Raw genomic sequence first — 21112 nt, 5'->3', positions numbered from 1 at the left:
ACTTTTAATGCGGGTACAAATAGCCCAATTAAAAAACGAGAGCTTTTGGCTCATATTGAAAAAGGTTCTCGAGCTAAAAACTCTTGTTTCTTAATTAGGCTTTCTACACCCGCATTAAAAGTTTTTAATTACAATCCATGTGTTTCTCTTTTTAAAATGAGGTTATATACTGAACTACCCTATAGTTGGGGCTTTCCTTGGATTAATTGTTTATTGAGTGTGTAGAATGAAAATATTTTTTTAGTATGAAATTCTTGAATATTTCAAAGTAAATAATTAACATAAAAGTGTCTTGAAAATAAACCACAGATAATGTTATTTATAATAACGAAAATAATAGCTTATAATTACTTTGGCAAAAGATTTAGAAGATTCAGCAAGTGACTAAAAAGTAAAAAAAAAATTTGCCTTGAATCAGAGATTTGGTCACCATTTATCAAGTAAGATATCTTTTTAATTTCAATCAAGAATATTTATTTATTCTTAAGGAGGAGGGGGGGGGGCAGTTACAGATCTGTGCTTCAATTGTAAGACTTAAGTTTTAGGAAGACAAAGATACTGGGGTGATTTGATTGTTTTCTGTGGAACGAGCTTATTCTTTGAGCAGTAACAGATTGCAGCAAACGCTGAAAAGCGTCAATCTCCTTAAATAAATAAATTCTTAATTCAATCCCATTAAAAATTTCCAATTAATTTGTGGTTCGGACAAAAATTTATAAAATAGGAAAAAATGTTACCCTTCAATATAGTTGCAAAAAAACCCTTTTTTTTCACATTATACTGTTTCATATTAAGAAAAAACTTATTTTCAATATTCATCTTTTATTTCATGTATTTCAATATGATTCATATTTATGAGCTTTCAAAGTCTTGAGATAATTATTTAGGTCTATGAAAGTTGTAAAAAGAAACAAACAAAATAAACCTTACTTTGGAGAATATAACATAATGTATATCAGTTGTAGGTGTAAAAAAGAACCGATATTGAAACAATCTAATGAAATTTATCATTAACAAGTAGCTGGTGGATCCATAAAAAAGCTTCTTGAGTGGTCAAAATGTTTGTGCTGAGAATTCTCTTTTGCAATTTTGTCTTACACCAACAGTTATATCCTGTCAATTTTCCAAATATAATAAAAAGCTTGTAAGTGGACAAATGACAAACTTTCCATTGAAAAAAGGCCCATTTAAAGACTTGTCTGAACAATAGTAGAATATTTACTCTAGTTCTCACATAAATAAATATTTCCAGATTCACTGGAGACCCTAGCATTATTGAAAGATAAAGCAAGTGTCAGATTCTAAAACTAATCTTCAAAATCTAATACGTTCTAAGAATATTCATATGTAAAATAATAAAAATTAGGCTTTATCTAATGTTGTTTTTTTAATAATTTCAAATTGTAATATTTCATTAATAATTTAATCATGCTGGATAAAAGTGGCCACTGGGTGTCTCTGGTTCAGAAATGTTAATTGGAATAGGAAAAAATACTGGCTTGTAGCCAGGGTTAATGTATGAACTATTTATTAGTTGATTTATACAATTACGGAATTTTGAATTCTTATGAAAAGTGACAACTCTTAAATTACCATTAATAAAACAAAATTAAGCAAGTATTACCAATAATCCTTTTTGGAACACAACGCAAAATTATGAAGACATACTTCATTTTAAATGATTAATTCCAAACTGAAAAGATTTTATCGATTAACAATACCAGTTCGAACTTAAAATGTTTATGAAACTCCAAAATAGTTCTCTACGTCTAATTCCTTTATGGTAAAATGTATAACCAGTACTGTACATTTTTTAAGCATCTGAAATTTTACTAAGCTCCCAGCAGCCAATTAAAAGACATTAAAAAACTAACTAATAAGATAATGTGTATAAATCTCTACTGTACCAGTCAATTTGAAACAGGAATTTGAATGGGAATTCCCCACAGTCCAGCATGGTCAGGCTAGAGTTAGATTGTTACGAATTTATATACAATTATGAATTACACCATGAATTTATTCATTGTACCAGCTATGGTATAATAATAATAATATTTATTTCCCTCTGTTGGAAAATGGGACAAAAAAAGATTTCATATTGGACATGACTGTGCGTAGAAACACTTTTGTTCTACCAAAAAGGTCTACCCTTAGTCAGAAGTGGTTGAAATTGGGAATGAAACGGAATTAGATTAAGCTTCCGGCACTTTTCTAGTCGAGTATATTGATAAGAATGGGTTTATGAAAAATGCCATATAAGTCATGGATTTCAATTAAATGGTTATCTCCATACAGTTTATATGAATATCATTTTTGGGATAAGTGGTATTCAATATAAAATCTCTCATTGGCCCATGGTCGGAAAGAGGCTGGACTTTAAGCTCTGCCATGCTTTAGCGTCTCGCAGTGAAAGACGAATCAGTTGGGCAAATAGTTTTTCTTACTGTTATTTTAAAAATTTCTTGCCTTGCTTGCTGAAGTGCACATTATCAGCTGTAACTTTTCTTACCCAAAAGGCAGTTGTGCGGATTAGGTACCCGTGATTAAGGTATAATGCATTGACCAGTAAGCGTAACACTTGAAATATTATGTTAACCCAAGTTTCAATTCAGTATATTGATAATGTATGGCAGATTAGAGTGATATCAAAAAGTAGTTCTAGTTCCGAATATTATTTTAACATTCGTAAAGAACTAAAATTTAAAACCACAGGTGAGAAAAACACTTCTTATATCAAACAAGATTAATCCTTGTCCTGACATGTTTTATCATTCTAGGCCAGTCTCTAACAGTAAATATTGTTAAAATTAGCGCAGTTATTACAAACAACACGTTTTAAAACTTCAATTCCAAGACAATATCACCACCGATATACGCTGATGGCAGCAATGGCTGGCATGGCTAAAAATACAACCACAAAACTGCAGTTTTATTTTCTAAATAACATAATAACGTCACAGCTTATTAAGTCACGCTGGGATCGTACCAGGCAGATAACCTACTGTTCACAGGTAGAATGTATAAATTCATGGTTACACACAGTTCTCTCCAGATGATTTCTGATACAAATTTTCAATTTCTAATCAACAAAAGTACTGGTAATAAACTTTTAAATTATAGAGGGAATTCACTTATTTTAAAAACTGTTCAAGAGATACATATATTTTCCTTCCCAAATATGAGGTACATGTACCACTAATTTATTTATTTCTTTGTGAAGACCTGGTAGCGCGTTTTGGGGGAATTGCTTTGGAATTTTGCTTCCTGGGTTGTGTTTTGCTGTTTGATTTATTTTTGGGAGAAAACTTCTTGCGTTTATCCCTTACATTTTTTATTTCTGGATTCTTTTCACTCTCCAATTTATGTTTGGTTTTTCTTGGTAATGCTTTGACTTTTTTGTCAACTTTTTTCGGTTCAGAGACTTTAGCTTTCTTTGCATTTCTGGAAGTTGTTTCATCCACTATATCTTCTGATTTTGATGAATCTTTGGTTTCATCTGTCAAACTTCTCTTTGAAGATTCTGTTCCAGAGCGATCTCTTGGACGAGGCCGTTTTCGCTTTGGAGCTATAGGTATAGGTTGGGGCCTTTTTGATAACCTGCGTTTAGGTCGGCGAATACGAGCTGGTTTAGGAACGTCATCTGCATTTTTAATTTCTCTTACTTTAATTATCTTCCTTTTAACAGTAATCAGTTTAGGAGCTGGCTTTCTAGGTTTTATCCGTTTCAGCAACTCGCTACGAGGCAAAATGACAAAAGAATCTTTCTTTGGAATTAAATTACTTGGTAGACGGTCAATTTGGACAGTGCATTTATGTAAGTATAGAGAACTTGATGGAATTTTTATCCCTCCACTAGATTCTGGTAAACTGTCCATTGAGGAGTTAACAAGGTTTTTATTAACACCAGATTCATCTAAATCTGCTTTGCTTTTGTCTTCAAGAGTATCATTCTTAACAAAGTTATCCGACACTCCCTTGGTTGTTTCATCATTAGCCGCATCATCAGTGTTGTCTTTCTTGATGTAGTCATCAGCTTTAGCACTATCTTGACGTTCATCTTGTTTACCATATTTTCCTACAGTTTTTTGGCAGTCGGTATCACTATCTTTGGAGGACCCCGATTCGTTTCCATTTTCTCCAATAAAATCAAATCTTAGAACATTGCTTAACAGCATTGGAGTCTGTTCTGTACGTACAACACTCACATTTGTTTCATCAGTATCCTTCAAATTAGTATCTTCCTCTTCTTTCTGTCCCTCTTTACTGTCAAATCCATTACAAAACATTGCCTCAGTTTTGCTTTCTTTCGAGTTATCAGCTTTCAAAGGTGGTTTTATATCTCCATCGCTAATTAAATCAATTTCTTTTTTTTCGTTGGACTTATCAGATATTAAATTTGTCTCATCAGGATTACGTTCTTTAGCAGCGTTATTTATTCCTGTACTCTTAGTTGAGTCCAAAGAAATATTGTTAAAACTCTGTTTTTCCTTTTCATCGGAAGCATTTTGCTTTTCCTTATCACTTTGTTTGTCCTCCTCACTCAAATTTGAAAAGTTATTCTCGTCATCAGAAATATCAGACAATTCGGTAATATCCAGATTACCAACAAATTTCTTTTCATTAGCTGGTGGCTTCTTATGACTTTCAGACTCAAGATCTTTTGCTTGTACGGTTGCTTTTGCTAAAACTTGGTTATCTAAACTTTCCTCCGATTCAACTAAATTTTCGATTTCACTTGGTTGGTGAGACTCTGACCTATTTGGTAGTGAACCAGAATCTGGTACCAGTTGTTGATCCTCCTTATCTTCTGATACGGGCTTGAAAGATCTCCGACTACTAGTTTTTTCATCTTGCATGTGTTGACTATCTTCTTCATCTGCGTAATTACCCTCACTTAAGCTTTCGCACGATCCTTTATGCTCTTGGTCCGAGTGAAATGGTGATCTATTGGAATCACTTTCCGATTCTTCCATTTGAAGAACACCAGGACTGGATGTATCTTCGTCAACTGGAGAGTATTTACTTCTATTCAAGTCAGCACTTCTCGAAACATCGTGTATAGACATTCCCAACTCATTGGGTTTTACTTTAATCAAATGTTTAAGTTAAGGCTGGCCCTAAAAAAATTATAACAACCAATTATTAAATTGATAAGAGCAATTGAAAGATATATAAAAATAAAATAGCTATATATAGTGGTTATTGATACATTATAACTATAAATATTTTTCTAATGGTTTGCTCTGATATCATAAGACTTGCTCAAGAAGATCACATCACAATTAAATATCATATTTGCGAGTGGAAATTATATTTCGGAAGTAATTGGCCGAGCAAACTCAGCAAGTTTTTCAATGAGGAAGCTGAAAAATCACTTTTGTCTGTTAGTGAGTTAGTAACCTCAATATTGCTTACACAATGACATTATTTATATCCAATTTGGCAGATATTTTCAGAGTTGGTTGGACCAGCCCAACAGAAAAGACCTATGGTTATTGAAAACCAACGCCATCTTGTAAAATGGTGGATAACTGGAGTAATTTAGTTTAAATTCTATGTCATAGAAGAATAGGAAAACTCACTGGTGGTATCGCAGATTTAACTAAATCATAGTATGAATTCCAACTAATTTCAATTTTAAAAACTCATACAATGATCATAATAGGGGGTGAATTGAGCAACATGAAAAAACTAAACTAGTATCTGGAAAATCTAGTGCATAGTATAGTTCAAAAGTGGTGTACTAAGCCACTTTAAATAGCCAAGAGATATGATAGTAACTGCATGATGGCATTTATATTCAAGATTGTAGAAATTTTAAAATTACTTATGTTGGATGGGATTTGCATCCATTTCCAAGTTTGTGAAATTAAGAATTCCATTTCAAATGAAGGTGCAAATGTTTCTTTGGCCTAGCATTTCGATTCCCCCACTCTGCAAATTGAGTACTCATTCCTTTTCACAGTGCTTCTAGCTATATTGCCCCTTTTATTTCTACTCGCATATTATTGTCCCAAACTTTTTTTTTTTGCTCCTATTTCAGTAAGAGCTAAGGCTTTATAGCCTTAACAGCTCTGATAACTTACAATACACCTGCATGGTAATCCCCATTAAAGTATTGTTAATTTGTATGTTATATAACTTTTCACTAAATCAACAAAAGGTCCATATAAGAGCATCATGGTAAATAGTGTCCAAGGCAAAGCATAAGGTGGTGTAACTAAAGTTATTTAATGGCGCCCCCAATAAGTTATAACTATTGCTTCACGCGATTTAAAAATGCCAAGTGAAAAATGACATGGTTCAGGACTTCGCTATTTTAATACAAATACTTGTGCAGAGTTAAGTAAAGATAACTATGCAATGTAAAGTTTGGAAATTTTCTGAAGCAGTGAGACGTAGCGGTTAGAGCATGGGCCAATAAAAGATTTCATCGTTAGAGGTACTATCCTTGCAAAGACCGAGGGTGATGAGGTAAAAAAAGACCCGAGCTTTTTAAGCTATGCCCGATCAAAAAGCCTTCATCAAATTGTTTACCTTTTTCTTAAGACTAAAGTATCAACATGCTATAATCTACTTCAAAGATTGATGCATTTATCAAACTATTCAAATAATTCATGTTGGCCTACGAAGCTCCGACTCGCCGACGGCCATTTTCAAACATAAAATGTTCTTAGCACCCAGAGTTGCCAGAATAATATTTTAGATCTCGCACAAACCAACTTTAAAACTAGCCCAAATTCCCGCACAAGCCAAAATCTGATTAACTCCAAAAGAGCCCAAATTCCCGCCCAAGAAAATTGCCGATTTCTGCTATAGAACGGGAATTGGCGCGTTATTTGAAAATAATTTTAGAAAATTATTGAAAACATCACAGTTTGCAAAGCTGGTTCCAGCTTATATTTTCTAGGAACGTTGATTCCCGTTATGAAGGATGGGGTTGGAAGGGGGAAAACCGGTACCCCGTTACTTCGCCTTGAACTTTACTTTTGGCACCAGCCCAAAAAACCGCCTCCCGCCCAGAGGTTTTTTTCCCCGCAACAGCCTCCGCAAAGCAGCCCAATTTGGGCTGAAAACCGCCCATCTGGCAACTCTGTTAGCACCTGTCTTAGAGTTGCCAGATTATTTTTAAGGATCTCGCACAATCTCTGTAAAAAAGTAGCCCAAATTATCGTCCCAAAAAAGACTTCATCCTCGATACAGCCATGGACTAATTAACATGATTATTTAGTCCGTGATACAGCCCAATTTTCCGCCCAAAAAAATCTGTTTTCGACGTCACTATACACGGACCTAAACAGTATACCTCTAAAGCTTAAAAGTATTTATTTGACATCGTACACTGTCTTGTACAAGCATAGAAATCATATGCATTTCAATCTGTTATCTAATTTACATCTATTTGCCAAATATAGTACGAATATTTATTTATCATCGTAGATAGTTGAATTAAAAGACTTCAATAATTATTTGGGGGGTATGAATTGTGAAGAAGATATATTCAATCAGGAAACTATATAGATATACACTTGGAATGTCTAAGGAAGATTTTTACGGCCGTGATAAAGCTCGTAGAAATGGGCGTGTCTTAAAGCGGGAAAACTCTCGCGCCTCGCTACCCTAATTCGACGAAAACTCGTCATTAAGCCTAATCATGGTTATTATATTATTAGCTTACCTGATTATCTCTTTTATTCGCGACCGAAACAGCTCTAGGTGGCGATGCGGTGCCTTAGTTTTCCCGCCACTTCTTGTGTGTGTAGCGTCTGCTAGAGCCGAAAATAAATACATCTGGGGTCTATGACGTTCTGTGTTGTATTCTAATAATAAAACTAGTAACTTCTGAGGAAAATATTATATATTTTTATATATTTCAGCGCGATTTAAAACTTTGATTGTTAGTACCGTCTGCTAATGCGCGACCTGTTACTGCTTCCGTCTGCTGCCGAATGAGGGCGTATCCATAGTTTTCGGTCGCGAATAAACATACAAATACCTGAAATTAGGTATCACTACACTTCTTTCACGAAGAACGTTATAATTACTTAAATATTAAGTACGATAACAAATTGAGGTTTTTAAATCCATTGTTTTAAAAGCCTTTTTTGCACGGGAAGATCGCCTATTTCTTACCTTGACAACGCATTCTTTTACAAATAATTCTGAACGTTTGAAATCCTATGTTGTGGCAAATGATATTGCTTTAGATACTAAGAAACATGCCATTTTGATAACCTGTCTGCCTTCTAATGTATTCTCTAAATTAGCTGGAATAGTAGTTCCTGCAAAACTTGTGATTCTACTCACGCAGCATTATGATCCAACACCAAGAAAGATTACACAGCTCTTCAAATTCAACCAACGAGTAAGGCATCCAGATGAATCGGTTAAAAACTTCATAGCTGAACTCAAACGATTAGCCGAGCATTGCAACTTCGATGCAGCATTCGATAGCATGATACGGGATCGACTAATATGTGGAATAGCAAATCACGAGATACAAACACGTTTGCTACAGGAAAACACCCTCACGCTATCACAGGCGACATCCATTGCGGTAGCCATGGAAACAGCTACCACAGATTCAAAAGTTATGAAATCCGGAGATAACAGCAATCCGCACTCAGTCCACCACATGCAACATTATCAATATAAAGCAAAAGGTGGAAATTCGGGTCGTAACCGCAACACTGACGAAAGGACTGATCTAAAGAAAGATTCATTCGAACTACCAACAAAACTTAATAGACGTTGTTTCCGCTGTGGAACCAAGGAACATTTCACCAAGAATTGTACGCATAAAGATACAAAGTGTAATAAATGCAACAAAGTTGGACATTTAGTACGAGTTTGCTTGCCGAAACAACAGAAACCCATTACACAAGTGAAACAAATAACGGAGGAAGATAAAAGCAACACAGCTCAATACAAGCTTTTTGACGAATACAATGCTAGTGCTTATCATGTCACAAATGACTCTCCTTCAATTATTGAACCATGCATTCTATCATGCCAATTAATGGTTAACGAATACCGTTCGAGCTAGACACTAGCTCAGCCTTCACAATTATCTCGGAATCTGTATTTAACAACATTCCAAATGCAAACCCTTTGGAAACATTTCCTTATAAATCGCGCTAAGTTTGCAGCAGTAACTTGGAAACAAAGGGCTTTTCTAAAGTAAAGGTACAATTCCATGACAAGTCAGCACTCCTACCACTGGTTGTTACACGAGGCACCACACCAAATCTCTGTGGACGAAGTTGGATTTTCTCAAACCTTCGAATTCTGGATCACTTCGTCAATCAATTAACTACCACTTCACTCACTCTCGAAGACATCTTGGAAAAGCACAAAGACGCTTTTACACCAGGATTGGGACGTTTCAAAGGTGTCTTCGTACATTTGATTAGGAAGCCAGATGCACAACCACGATTTTTCAAACCATCAACTCTGCCTTTCGCAATCAAGGGAAAAGTTGAACAAGAAATTGATCGCTTAGAAGCTATGGGAGTTATCACACCCATTCCCACTTCTCCTTATGCTGCACCCATAGTCCCAATACTAAAACCAAACGGCTCCATACGCATATGTGGCGATTTTAAACTAACAGCCAACAAAGCCATCGACACAGAGCACTACCCGTGACCAATACCAGCTCACATCTTTGCAACTATGAAAGGATGTCAGGTATTTTCTAGAATATACCTACGGGAGGCATATAGTCAGCTGGAGTTAGATCCCGATTCTAAGGACTTAGTGGCTATAAACACTACCAAACGCTTATACGCACACAACTGTCTGCCATATGGCGTATCTTCGGCTTCTGCCATATTCCAGCGGGCCATGGAGACATTATTTCGAGGTCACGCCAAAGTGTATCCATTCCAGGATGACATTCTACTGGGCGGTACGTCTGAACAGGATCACCTACATTTTCTGGACATGGTTCTGACAATTTTGAGGTCCAATGGCTTAAAACTCAATAAAATGAAAGGTATCTTCTTACAAGATTCCTTGGAGTTCTTAGGATACGGTTTAGATGCAGTTGGCATACACCCACAAGACAACAACATCGCTACAATTAGAGACGCTCCTGTCCCTACAAACGTGGAAGAACTGAGATCATATCTAGGCCCCATTAATTATTATGCCAAGTTTGTACCAGACAATGCAACCCGACTCTCTCCGCTGTACGAACTCTTAACTCAAAAATCTAAATGGCAATGGACGGATCGTCAGCAACACACCTTTGACACAGCTAAAGCCATGTTAACCTCCCACTCTTTATTGCTACCTTTCGATCCAACGGCCAAGGTGTATTTAGCTTGTGACGCATCACCTGTGGGCATAGGCGCAGTTTTATCCCACAAAATTAAAGGGCAAGAACGACCAATTGCCTATACATCAAGAAAATTAACAAAAACCGAAGCGAATTATCCTCAAATAGAGAAAGAAGCTCTTGCTTACCAAATTTCGCGATTATCTTCTTGGACGGCAGTTTCATTTAGCAACTGACCATCAGCCACTAGCCGCAATATTCTCCGAAAATAGACCTGTACCTCCGACAGCTGTTTCACGTCTGCAACGCTGGGCCCTACTTTTGGCATCTTACCAGTATTCAATAATCTATAAGAGGTGTCTCGAAAATTCTAATGCCGACGCCCTTAGTCGTTTACCTTTACCAATACTAGACCAAGAAACACCCATTCCATCAGAGTATGTCTATTTAATTCAGTCACTTCAACATGGTCCAGTCATGATTTCTTTAATGGTCACTGCGACTACTCAAGATGCAACCCTCGTGCAGATTCGCAACTATCTTCGAAACGGTTGGCCGTCCACAATACGAGAAGGAAATATTCGTCCTTATTTTCAACGGCGCACTGATTTATCACTCATGCATGACATCATTCTTATCAGCAACAAAGTAGTCATTCCCGATTCTCTACGCTCAAGCATACTCGATGACTTACATGCCGCACATCAAGGGATGACCCAAATGAAGCAGATGGCACGCACGAAGGTTTGGTGGCCGGGGCTTGATGCCGACATAGAAAACAGGGTGAGACATTGTCAACAATGTCAAGTAAACGCACCAATGCCACCTAGGATTTATAATCAATGGCGTTCCACTTCAATCCCGTGGTCAAGGGTACACATGGACTTCGCCGGTCCTATTGAAAACAAATATTTATTGATTATTGTCGATTCTGCCTCAAAATGGATTGAAATCGGTTTAGCAAAGACAACCTCGACTGAAGAAGTTATCAAACATCTACGTAGCCACATGTCATGTTACGGAATCATCAAGACATTAGTGACTGACAACGCCACGTGCTTCCTTCAACAATTTCCTCAAACAGAACGGAACCGAATTGGTCCACTCCCCACCTTACCATCCCGCATCAAATGGAAGACCTGAGAGAGTAGTGAGAACCACAAAAACCACCTTAAAGAAATTGGATGGCTCCACTTCAGAATTCACCGATCAAGTTGACGATGGACTTCAGAGATATTCAACAGGCACACTATCGGCGCGTATAGATAAATTCTTGAACAATTATCCTTCGCACACCGCTAGTTAATGGTCTTTCGCCTGCAGATATTATGTTAGGAAGGAAATTGTACACTGCCCTGGATCTCTTTAATACTGTCCACGAGATGAACACCTTACAACCGCAAGGGACCCGTGACAGAAAATTCAAAGTAGACGACTCTGTATTTGTACGAAATTATGCAATAGGACCGACTTGGCAACCGGGCACCATAACACAGCATATAGGTAACATGCTCTTTGACGTTCAAACCCACTGGGATCGTACGGAAACATGCCAACCAAATACGCTAAAGACCAGTCACACAGCCCATGTCATCGAAAGTGCCCATGCACCCCAATGATCAACAACTTTCGTTGGAGCTTCCAAGTCACGACAATTCATCGTTAACTAGTACACCACAGGATCGCACAGACAACCTTATCGCACCAGTGCCGAACATCAATGTTCCAGATACCTCCGAACAACTCCAATCTTCAGTTGTACGTCAACCACACGGCATCAGAGATCATGACTCTATAATAAAGATACGTCATGACTTCCTGCGGTCATTTTCTACCAGCACCAGGGTTGCGCAAGTCACACCAATGAAACAACATTCCTCAACTCTAATGCAACGCCATCCATCAACTACGTTGACTCAACAAGCAACGCATTCACCACAATAAATTCAACCCAGACGCTCCAGTCACGCCATTCACAAACCCAGCAAATTGGACTTGTAACTGTTGAATTTTGTTCCGCGGGGTATTGTTGTGTATTACGTATTTATAGTTTATCTTGTATAGAATAGATGGCACGTCACTACATAGTCTAACACACCAATTACTCCCGGAAATTTTGTTTTCTCCATGAACCTAGTGGCGTTTAATCTATTACTATTTCTCTGACCATATGATCTGCCCTTAAACATTTGGTAATAACCTCAATTTCGTGGCCTCTCTTTCCACTTTGGTTGTTGGAAATTTGATCCATTTTGGCATCAGAGTGGTGTTTATAGCCTCTGTTACTTGATGTAAGCAGCGACTAACTGTGGCTTGACTAACATCCAAAAATAAGACTTGACCAATGGCTTTTTGGTAACAACCAACAGCGTAAAAACGCACAGCCACTAATACCTATTGGTCCCATAATATTATGATTAATTAAATATAATTATTAAATAGCAAAATGATTTACTCACCTTAGAATCCACAGGGAGATCCGTTCCTCTTGAGCCAGAGGCATTAGATTCTAACACTCCCCTTAACTCGATCTTCACAAATTTCAATAACAAGAAATTTGTCCAACCTAAACAAACTTCTAAATTGATGTTCAGAAAGTTCGAAGGCTTTTGAACGATCGCGAATTACCCGATCCCTTCTCAAACTTCTTCTTTCTTCTATTTCTGCAAAAAAGCAAAAGTTCAAAACATCCGAGCTGTAAAGCTGCCATTTTGAAAATACCGCGATTTGAAGTGAAAAATGACGTCATAACGACCAGAAAACGCGATTCCGACACCCCTTACCCTGACATGTCGTTATACGGCGATGTCGAAGTGAATTTTCGAGACAAGAATAAGGTTTTCGCCAGTCGATGTCGTTATGGCGATATTTTATCGATTTCGCCATAACGAAATGGCTATCGCCAAGACAAGAATAGGCCCCCTGGGGGGCAATTCTGTAAAAAATCGAATGGGAATTCGATCTCGATGCCCTATACCATGTCGAGATCGACTTCGACAATTTGCATTGATTTATGCTTATTCGAAATCTTTACCGAATACCATTCGTCGAGATCTCGAAGTTCGAAATCTAGTTTTCGATCGAAAATTGGATTTCGAATATTACAGAATAGGCCCCCTGGAACGGGCCCTTAGTCCGAGAACCGGCGAAAAGAAACCACCTAATAGCAGTGTTGGAAATAAGCTTTTTAAAAGTACTGGTCAATATGACCACAATACCCCCTACTTAAAGAATAATTTACTGGTCATGACCACTCTTTTCTACCCCACTTATCTCCCTCCCTCTTTTATTTTACTTTTGAAAGTGAATTGTTAATAGCGGGAAACTATAGATCTATACACTTGGAATGTCTAAGGTTCCATTGGGACGGTGATACGATACGAAAGCGCGTCGAGAAAAAGGCTGGGCTTAACTACGTCAAGTGTAAGACGTAACACGATATTTCAAATTTATTGGCTCGAGTTTGACGCGAAAAGAATGCGTTGTCAAGGTAAGAAATAGGCGATCTTCCCGTGCAAAAAAGGCTTTTAAAACAATGGATTTAAAAACCTCAATTTGTTATCGTACTTAATATTTAAGTAATTATAACGTTCTTCGTGAAAGAAGTGTAGTGATACCTAATTTCAGGTATTTGTATGTTTATTCGCGACCGAAAACTATGGATACGCCCTCATTCGGCAGCAGACGGAAGCAGTAACAGGTCGCGCATTAGCAGACGGTACTAACAATCAAAGTTTTAAATCGCGCTGAAATATATAAAAATATATAATATTTTCCTCAGAAGTTACTAGTTTTATTATTAGAATACAACACAGAACGTCATAGACCCCAGATGTATTTATTTTCGGCTCTAGCAGACGCTACACACACAAGAAGTGGCGGGAAAACTAAGGCACCGCATCGCCACCTAGAGCTGTTTCGGTCGCGAATAAAAGAGATAATCAGGTAAGCTAATAATATAATAACCATGATTAGGCTTAATGACGAGTTTTCGTCGAATTAGGGTAGCGAGGCGCGAGAGTTTTCCCGCTTTAAGACACGCCCATTTCTACGAGCTTTATCACGGCCGTAAAAATCTTCCTTAGACATTCCAAGTGTATATCTATATAGTTTCCTGATTGAATATATCTTCTTCACAATTCATACCCCCCAAATAATTATTGAAGTCTTTTAATTCAACTATCTACGATGATAAATAAATATTCGTACTATATTTGGCAAATAGATGTAAATTAGATAACAGATTGAAATGCATATGATTTCTATGCTTGTACAAGACAGTGTACGATGTCAAATAAATACTTTTAAGCTTTAGAGGTATACTGTTTAGGTCCGTGTATAGTGACGTCGAAAACAGATTTTTTTGGGCGAAAAATTGGACTGTATCACGGACTAAATAATCATGTTAATTAGTCCATGGCTGTATCGAGGATGAAGTCTTTTTTGGGACGATAATTTGGGCTACTTTTTTACGGAGATTGTGCGAGATCCTTAAAAATAATCTGGCAACTCTAAGACAGGTGCTAACAGAGTTGCCAGATGGGCGGTTTTCAGCCCAAATTGGGCTGCTTTGCGGAGGCTGTTGCGGGGAAAAAAACCTCTGGGCGGGAGGCGGTTTTTTGGGCTGGTGCCAAAAGTAAAGTTCAAGGCGAAGTAACGGGGTACCGGTTTTCCCCCTTCCAACCCCATCCTTCATAACGGGAATCAACGTTCCTAGAAAATATAAGCTGGAACCAGCTTTGCAAACTGTGATGTTTTCAATAATTTTCTAAAATTATTTTCAAATAACGCGCCAATTCCCGTTCTATAGCAGAAATCGGCAATTTTCTTGGGCGGGAATTTGGGCTCTTTTGGGGTTAATCAGATTTTGGCTTGTGCGGGAATTTGGGCTAGTTTTAAAGTTGGTTTGTGCGAGATCTAAAATATTATTCTGGCAACTCTGGGTGCTAAGAACATTTTGTGTTTGAAAATGGCCGTCGGCGAGTCGGAGCTTCGTAGGCCAACATGAATTATTTGAATAGTTTGATAAATGCATCAATCTTTGAAGTAGATTATAGCATGTTGATACTTTAGTCTTAAGAAAAAGGTAAACAATTTGATGAAGGCTTTTTGATCGGGCATAGCTTAAAAAGCTCGGGTCTTTTTTTACCTCATCACCCTCGGTCTTTGCAAGGATAGTACCTCTAACGATGAAATCTTTTATTGGCCCATGCTCTAACCGCTACGTCTCACTGCTTCAGAAAATTTCCAAACTTTACATTGCATAGTTATCTTTACTTAACTCTGCACAAGTATTTGTATTAAAATAGCGAAGTCCTGAACCATGTCATTTTTCACTTGGCATTTTTAAATCGCGTGAAGCAATAGTTATAACTTATTGGGGGCGCCATTAAATAACTTTAGTTACACCACCTTATGCTTTGCCTTGGACACTATTTACCATGATGCTCTTATATGGACCTTTTGTTGATTTAGTGAAAAGTTATATAACATACAAATTAACAATACTTTAATGGGGATTACCATGCAGGTGTATTGTAAGTTATCAGAGCTGTTAAGGCTATAAAGCCTTAGCTCTTACTGAAATAGGAGCAAAAAAAAAAGTTTGGGACAATAATATGCGAGTAGAAATAAAAGGGGCAATATAGCTAGAAGCACTGTGAAAAGGAATGAGTACTCAATTTGCAGAGTGGGGGAATCGAAATGCTAGGCCAAAGAAACATTTGCACCTTCATTTGAAATGGAATTCTTAATTTCACAAACTTGGAAATGGATGCAAATCCCATCCAACATAAGTAATTTTAAAATTTCTACAATCTTGAATATAAATGCCATCATGCAGTTACTATCATATCTCTTGGCTATTTAAAGTGGCTTAGTACACCACTTTTGAACTATACTATGCACTAGATTTTCCAGATACTAGTTTAGTTTTTTCATGTTGCTCAATTCACCCCCTATTATGATCATTGTATGAGTTTTTAAAATTGAAATTAGTTGGAATTCATACTATGATTTAGTTAAATCTGCGATACCACCAGTGAGTTTTCCTATTCTTCTATGACATAGAATTTAAACTAAATTACTCCAGTTATCCACCATTTTACAAGATGGCGTTGGTTTTCAATAACCATAGGTCTTTTCTGTTGGGCTGGTCCAACCAACTCTGAAAATATCTGCCAAATTGGATATAAATAATGTCATTGTGTAAGCAATATTGAGGTTACTAACTCACTAACAGACAAAGTGATTTTTCAGCTTCCTCATTGAAAAACTTGCTGAGTTTGCTCGGCCAATTACTTCCGAAATATAATTTCCACTCGCAAATATGATATTTAATTGTGATGTGATCTTCTTGAGCAAGTCTTATGATATCAGAGCAAACCATTAGAAAAATATTTATAGTTATAATGTATCAATAACCACTATATATAGCTATTTTATTTTTATATATCTTTCAATTGCTCTTATCAATTTAATAATTGGTTGTTATAATTTTTTTAGGGCCAGCCTTAACTTAAACATTTGATTAAAGTAAAACCCAATGAGTTGGGAATGTCTATACACGATGTTTCGAGAAGTGCTGACTTGAATAGAAGTAAATACTCTCCAGTTGACGAAGATACATCCAGTCCTGGTGTTCTTCAAATGGAAGAATCGGAAAGTGATTCCAATAGATCACCATTTCACTCGGACCAAGAGCATAAAGGATCGTGCGAAAGCTTAAGTGAGGGTAATTACGCAGATGAAGAAGATAGTCAACACATGCAAGATGAAAAAACTAGTAGTCGGAGATCTTTCAAGCCCGTATCAGAAGATAAGGAGGATCAACAACTGGTACCAGATTCTGGTTCACTACCAAATAGGTCAGAGTCTCACCAACCAAGTGAAATCGAAAATTTAGTTGAATCGGAGGAAAGTTTAGATAACCAAGTTTTAGCAAAAGCAACCGTACAAGCAAAAGATCTTGAGTCTGAAAGTCATAAGAAGCCACCAGCTAATGAAAAGAAATTTGTTGGTAATCTGGATATTACCGAATTGTCTGATATTTCTGATGACGAGAATAACTTTTCAAATTTCCAGAAATTCAGCACTTCAGCAAGCTAGTCAAATTTGTCCAGACGGTTTGAAAATAAAGTAAAATTTTTCGGTCCAGAAATTCATCACATCAGCAAATTAGTCAATTTGGTCCAGACGTACGGTTTGTAAATTAAAGAAACTATTCGAAAATAAAGTAAAATTTTTCGGTCCAGAAATTCAGCACTTCAGCAAGTTAGTCAAATTTGTCCAGACTGTTTGAAAATAAAGTAAAATATTTCGGTCCAGAAATTCATCACATCAGCAAATTAGTCAATTTGGTCCAGACGTACGGTTTGTAAATTAAAGAAACTATTCGAAAATAAAGTAAAATTTTTCGGTCCAGAAATTCAGCACTTCAGCAAGTTAGTCAAATTTGTCCAGACTGTTTGAAAATAAAGTAAAATATTTCGGTCCAGAAATTCATCACTTCAGCAAATTAGTCAATTTGGTCCAGACGTACGGTTTGTAAATTAAAGAAACTATTCGAAAATAAAGTAAACATTTTCGGTCCAGAAATTCAGCACTTCAGCAAATTAGTCAAATTTGTCCAGACGGTTTGAAAATAAAGTAAAATTTTTCGGTCCAGAAATTCATCACTTCAGAAAATTAGTCAATTTGGTCCAGACGTACGGTTTGTAAATTAAAGAAACTATTCGAAAATAAAGTAAAATTTTTCGGTCCAGAAATTCAGCACTTCAGCAAGTTAGTCAAATTTGTCCAGACGGTTTGAAAATAAAGTAAAATTTTTCGGTCCAGAAATTCATAACTTCAGCAAATTAGTCAATTTGGTCCAGACGTACGGTTTGTAAATTAAAGAAACTATTCGAAAATAAAGTCAACATTTTCGGTCCAGAAATTCAGCACTTCAGCAAATTAGTCAATTTGGTCCAGATGGTTTGAAAATAAAGTAAAATTTTCGGGTCCAGAAATTGAGCACTTCAGCAAATTAGTCAATTTGGTCCAGACGGTTTGTAAATTAAAGAAACTATTCGAAAATAAAGTAAAATTTTTCGGTCCAGAAATTCATCACTTCAGCAAATTAGTCAATTTGGTCCAGACGTACGGTTTGTAAATTAAAGAAACTATTCGAAAATAAAGTAAACATTTTCGGTCCAGAAATTCAGCACTTCAGCAAATTAGTCAATTTGGTCCAGACGGTTTGAAAATAAAGTAAAATTTCCGGGTCCAGAAATTGAGCACTTCAGCAAATTAGTCAATTTTGTCCAGACGGTTTATAAGATAGTAGCTTCTATGTAGGATTAATCCTTCAAAATTCAGCGTTCCAGACGTCCAGAAAATCAGCAAATTAGACAATCCCATCCTTTACAATGCAGTCCATAGGTATATATTAATCTCCACCACTCTCCCCCTATTCGGCTTTCCGTTGCTATGCAACTCGTTTTGAAATTTTTAATATTTAGGCTTAGTTTCTCTATTCGGTGTTATAGTCGCAAGCCAGATTTCCCGCACGGTACTGACGAGTCCCAAATAGGACGAAACCGGTCTACCGTTGGAATTTCGGGCTATTTTATTTAATTTTTAACTCTAAGATCTATTTGGTCCGAGTTTCGCGTCTTTTTGTTGCTCGGAGATCTATCGGTACGAGCAGCTATTAGTAAGTTTTTAAATTTCTTCAAATTTGTTTAGGGTTTAGCTTTATTATCCTTTTTCATAATGGACTAATCTACTTATTCGCTAATTTTATCATCCTTGTCTAAAAGTAGTCATCCAAAACGGTAAGTCGCGAGTCCAAGTCTCGGCTTGAAGAGAGTATCAGTGCCGAAAAAAGGTTCGGTTAGAAAATTAGCATTAAACCAATAGAATTTTCAAATTAACATTATAGATGGGGCCTCTAAATCAGGCTGGGCCTACGTGCAGAAAATTCCTGGCGGGGCTAATAGCTAATTACTCTGCCACTAGAAAAAAGGAAACTAGACGACAAGATTCATAAACTAGGACTTGGAATTTAAGACCGAGTTCTGCAGACATAATCTGAATTCACCGAAGAAGCGTCGTCCGACAACGATAGTAGAAAAGACCTTTTCACCAAGAAAAGGCAATCGATCGAAGGAATTTCACCCACGAAAGTGGCCCTCGAACAACACGCCAAGCGTTGCCTTTACCATGTGGCCATACATGGGGCAAGAGCTTATCGTCGATGCAAAATCTACCTTTCCCCGAAGATTGTGGCTGGCAAAAGAACTCCCAAAGACAATGGATCCCAGTCTGGTCAACCCTTCCAGAAGCATCCAAAATTTGCAGTGAAATTTTACACTGAAAGTGTAAATATAGCACTAGGCGATGTAAGTGTAAGCAAGCATATTTTCAAAAGTATTTTTGAAAAAGAAAAAAACTCGCCAACTGCTATAATTTAGGTTTAAATATAATCTTTCTTGTACTTCCCCCTAATGTTGCATTGGATTCTACCTGTGGGTGGGGATTCCGCCGAAATGTTTTTGTAAAGTACCAAAATAGGTTTAAAAAAATAAAAACTTCTTTATGATTATTAGCTTAAATTGAAAAAATTCATTATGCATATACAGGGTGTTTCAAAAGGTTATGCAAAAATGATAAGGAGATGTACTAAAAATATAGGAGATCATTTTTAGCTTGAATCCAAGATGGCGGCCATTTTATGTGCCAAGATTCACATTTTATTTTTTTTCGGAACTATAAATTAAGTTTTCGAAAAAATTATAGCGGTTTTTTACATTCTTAAGTGTAATGATGCATTGCATATTTTTTTTCGTTTACGTCCGCCATATCGAATCCAAGATGGAGGATTTTAAATTTAACCCCTGCACAGAAAATTCAATTTTCTTACTTTTAACAGCTGAAGTAGATGTTTAATTTCTGGTTGCTTTCACAACCCACAAGATGGCTGCCATTTCATTAAGTTATAGGTTCAATTTTTTTCTGAAAATCCAAATTATCCAACTGAGCTAAAAGTAAAATATCAAAGAAATGTAAAGTCTTAAATTAAAGATGGCGGTCATTTTTCCATATAAACCTATTTTAAGTAGAAAGAAAGTAAGGTCGACACTCCGAACCCGGGTTCGGGTTCGGGTTCGAGTACGGGTTTAGGGATTTTAGGGGTGAAATGGGGGTAAAACCGTTAAAAAGTCAATGTATTTATGGTATTTCTCGCGACGATTTGTTTTTTCGTATATCAACATATTGTGCTCAGGCCAACTTGTTTATTTATCTCCGCTTATCTCGAGTGACACTTGAACGTATTTCTTATCACGTATTATCGTACAGAATAAGTTGAAATGATTTAAAAAGTGATAACCTAGGCGGAATATATATATGAACCCGCAGGTACCCTAATGCTTATATCCGTTTCAACTAAAATTCTCTCTCCGGCGGGTTCATATGGACGTATAGGTAATTATTTATTAATGGTTACTAAAATTATTCCCCTTTAATTTATTCTATAGTACATGTATCTTTAGCTCCACGTTCAGATCTAGCAATACGCAACGGCATCGACGTTATGGCCTAAAGTCCATTTTTCAGGTATTAGTAAGTATTTCATACAAACTAACTTCTAAGTTTGAAGAAAATATGAATTTAGTTTGTAAATAAAATCCTTTTATAGTTCTTTGAAGGACTCTTTTTACGTTTTGAACTTGAATAAAATTAAAAACAATAATCTAAGATACCCTTTAAAGTTAAATTCCTTTAGAGTTTATCAGTAAAACCACTCACTTTAAGTATTTTTTAATCCGATCGGTCTAATTGTAGATT

At 36.6% G+C, this 21112-nt stretch overlaps 3 protein-coding genes across 6 annotated transcripts in view; 2 read left to right on the top strand and 1 right to left on the bottom strand.

The window, feature by feature from the left end:
- Positions 1 to 860: 860 nt before the first annotated feature.
- Positions 861 to 6705, bottom strand: LOC149947700 (uncharacterized). Of its 4 annotated transcripts, none has more exons than XM_090171699.1 (2): positions 6538 to 6705; positions 861 to 5117 (listed from the first exon to the last, which is right to left on the bottom strand). In XM_090171699.1, the coding sequence occupies exon 2, from the start codon at positions 5064 to 5066 to the stop codon at positions 3201 to 3203; it is 1866 nt and encodes a 621-aa protein (XP_090027825.1). In that variant the 5' UTR covers positions 5067 to 5117; positions 6538 to 6705; the 3' UTR covers positions 861 to 3200. The 4 variants fall into 4 exon arrangements, with proteins under 4 accessions (XP_090027825.1, XP_090027828.1, XP_090027827.1 ...); XM_090171702.1 differs by lacking the exon at positions 6538 to 6705 and adding an exon at positions 6150 to 6167; XM_090171701.1 differs by lacking the exon at positions 6538 to 6705 and adding an exon at positions 6087 to 6104.
- On the top strand, positions 5234 to 9648 carry LOC149947699 (uncharacterized). Its single transcript, XM_090170935.1, has 4 exons — positions 5234 to 5383; positions 5447 to 5536; positions 8312 to 9035; positions 9338 to 9648. The coding sequence occupies exons 1-4, from the start codon at positions 5234 to 5236 to the stop codon at positions 9646 to 9648; spliced, it is 1275 nt and encodes a 424-aa protein (XP_090027061.1).
- A 5462-nt stretch (positions 9649 to 15110) lies between these two features.
- LOC149947698 (R3H and coiled-coil domain-containing protein 1) overlaps positions 15111 to 21112 on the top strand; it is a 42628-nt gene continuing 36626 nt past the window's right edge. Inside the window, exons 1-3 of the mRNA XM_090170934.1 lie at positions 15111 to 15368; positions 16787 to 17384; positions 19370 to 19665. Of these exons, the coding sequence (XP_090027060.1) occupies positions 16838 to 17384; positions 19370 to 19665 (843 nt within the window). The 5' untranslated portion in view covers positions 15111 to 15368; positions 16787 to 16837. The remainder of the gene's footprint in view (positions 15369 to 16786; positions 17385 to 19369; positions 19666 to 21112) is intronic.

The sequence above is a fragment of the Leiobunum rupestre genome, chromosome 4 (assembly GCF_980474605.1).
Source record: "Leiobunum rupestre chromosome 4, qqLeiRupe1.1.hap1, whole genome shotgun sequence".
Classification (NCBI taxonomy): domain Eukaryota; kingdom Metazoa; phylum Arthropoda; class Arachnida; order Opiliones; family Sclerosomatidae; genus Leiobunum; species Leiobunum rupestre.
This window is presented reverse-complemented; position numbering and strand designations above follow the sequence as displayed.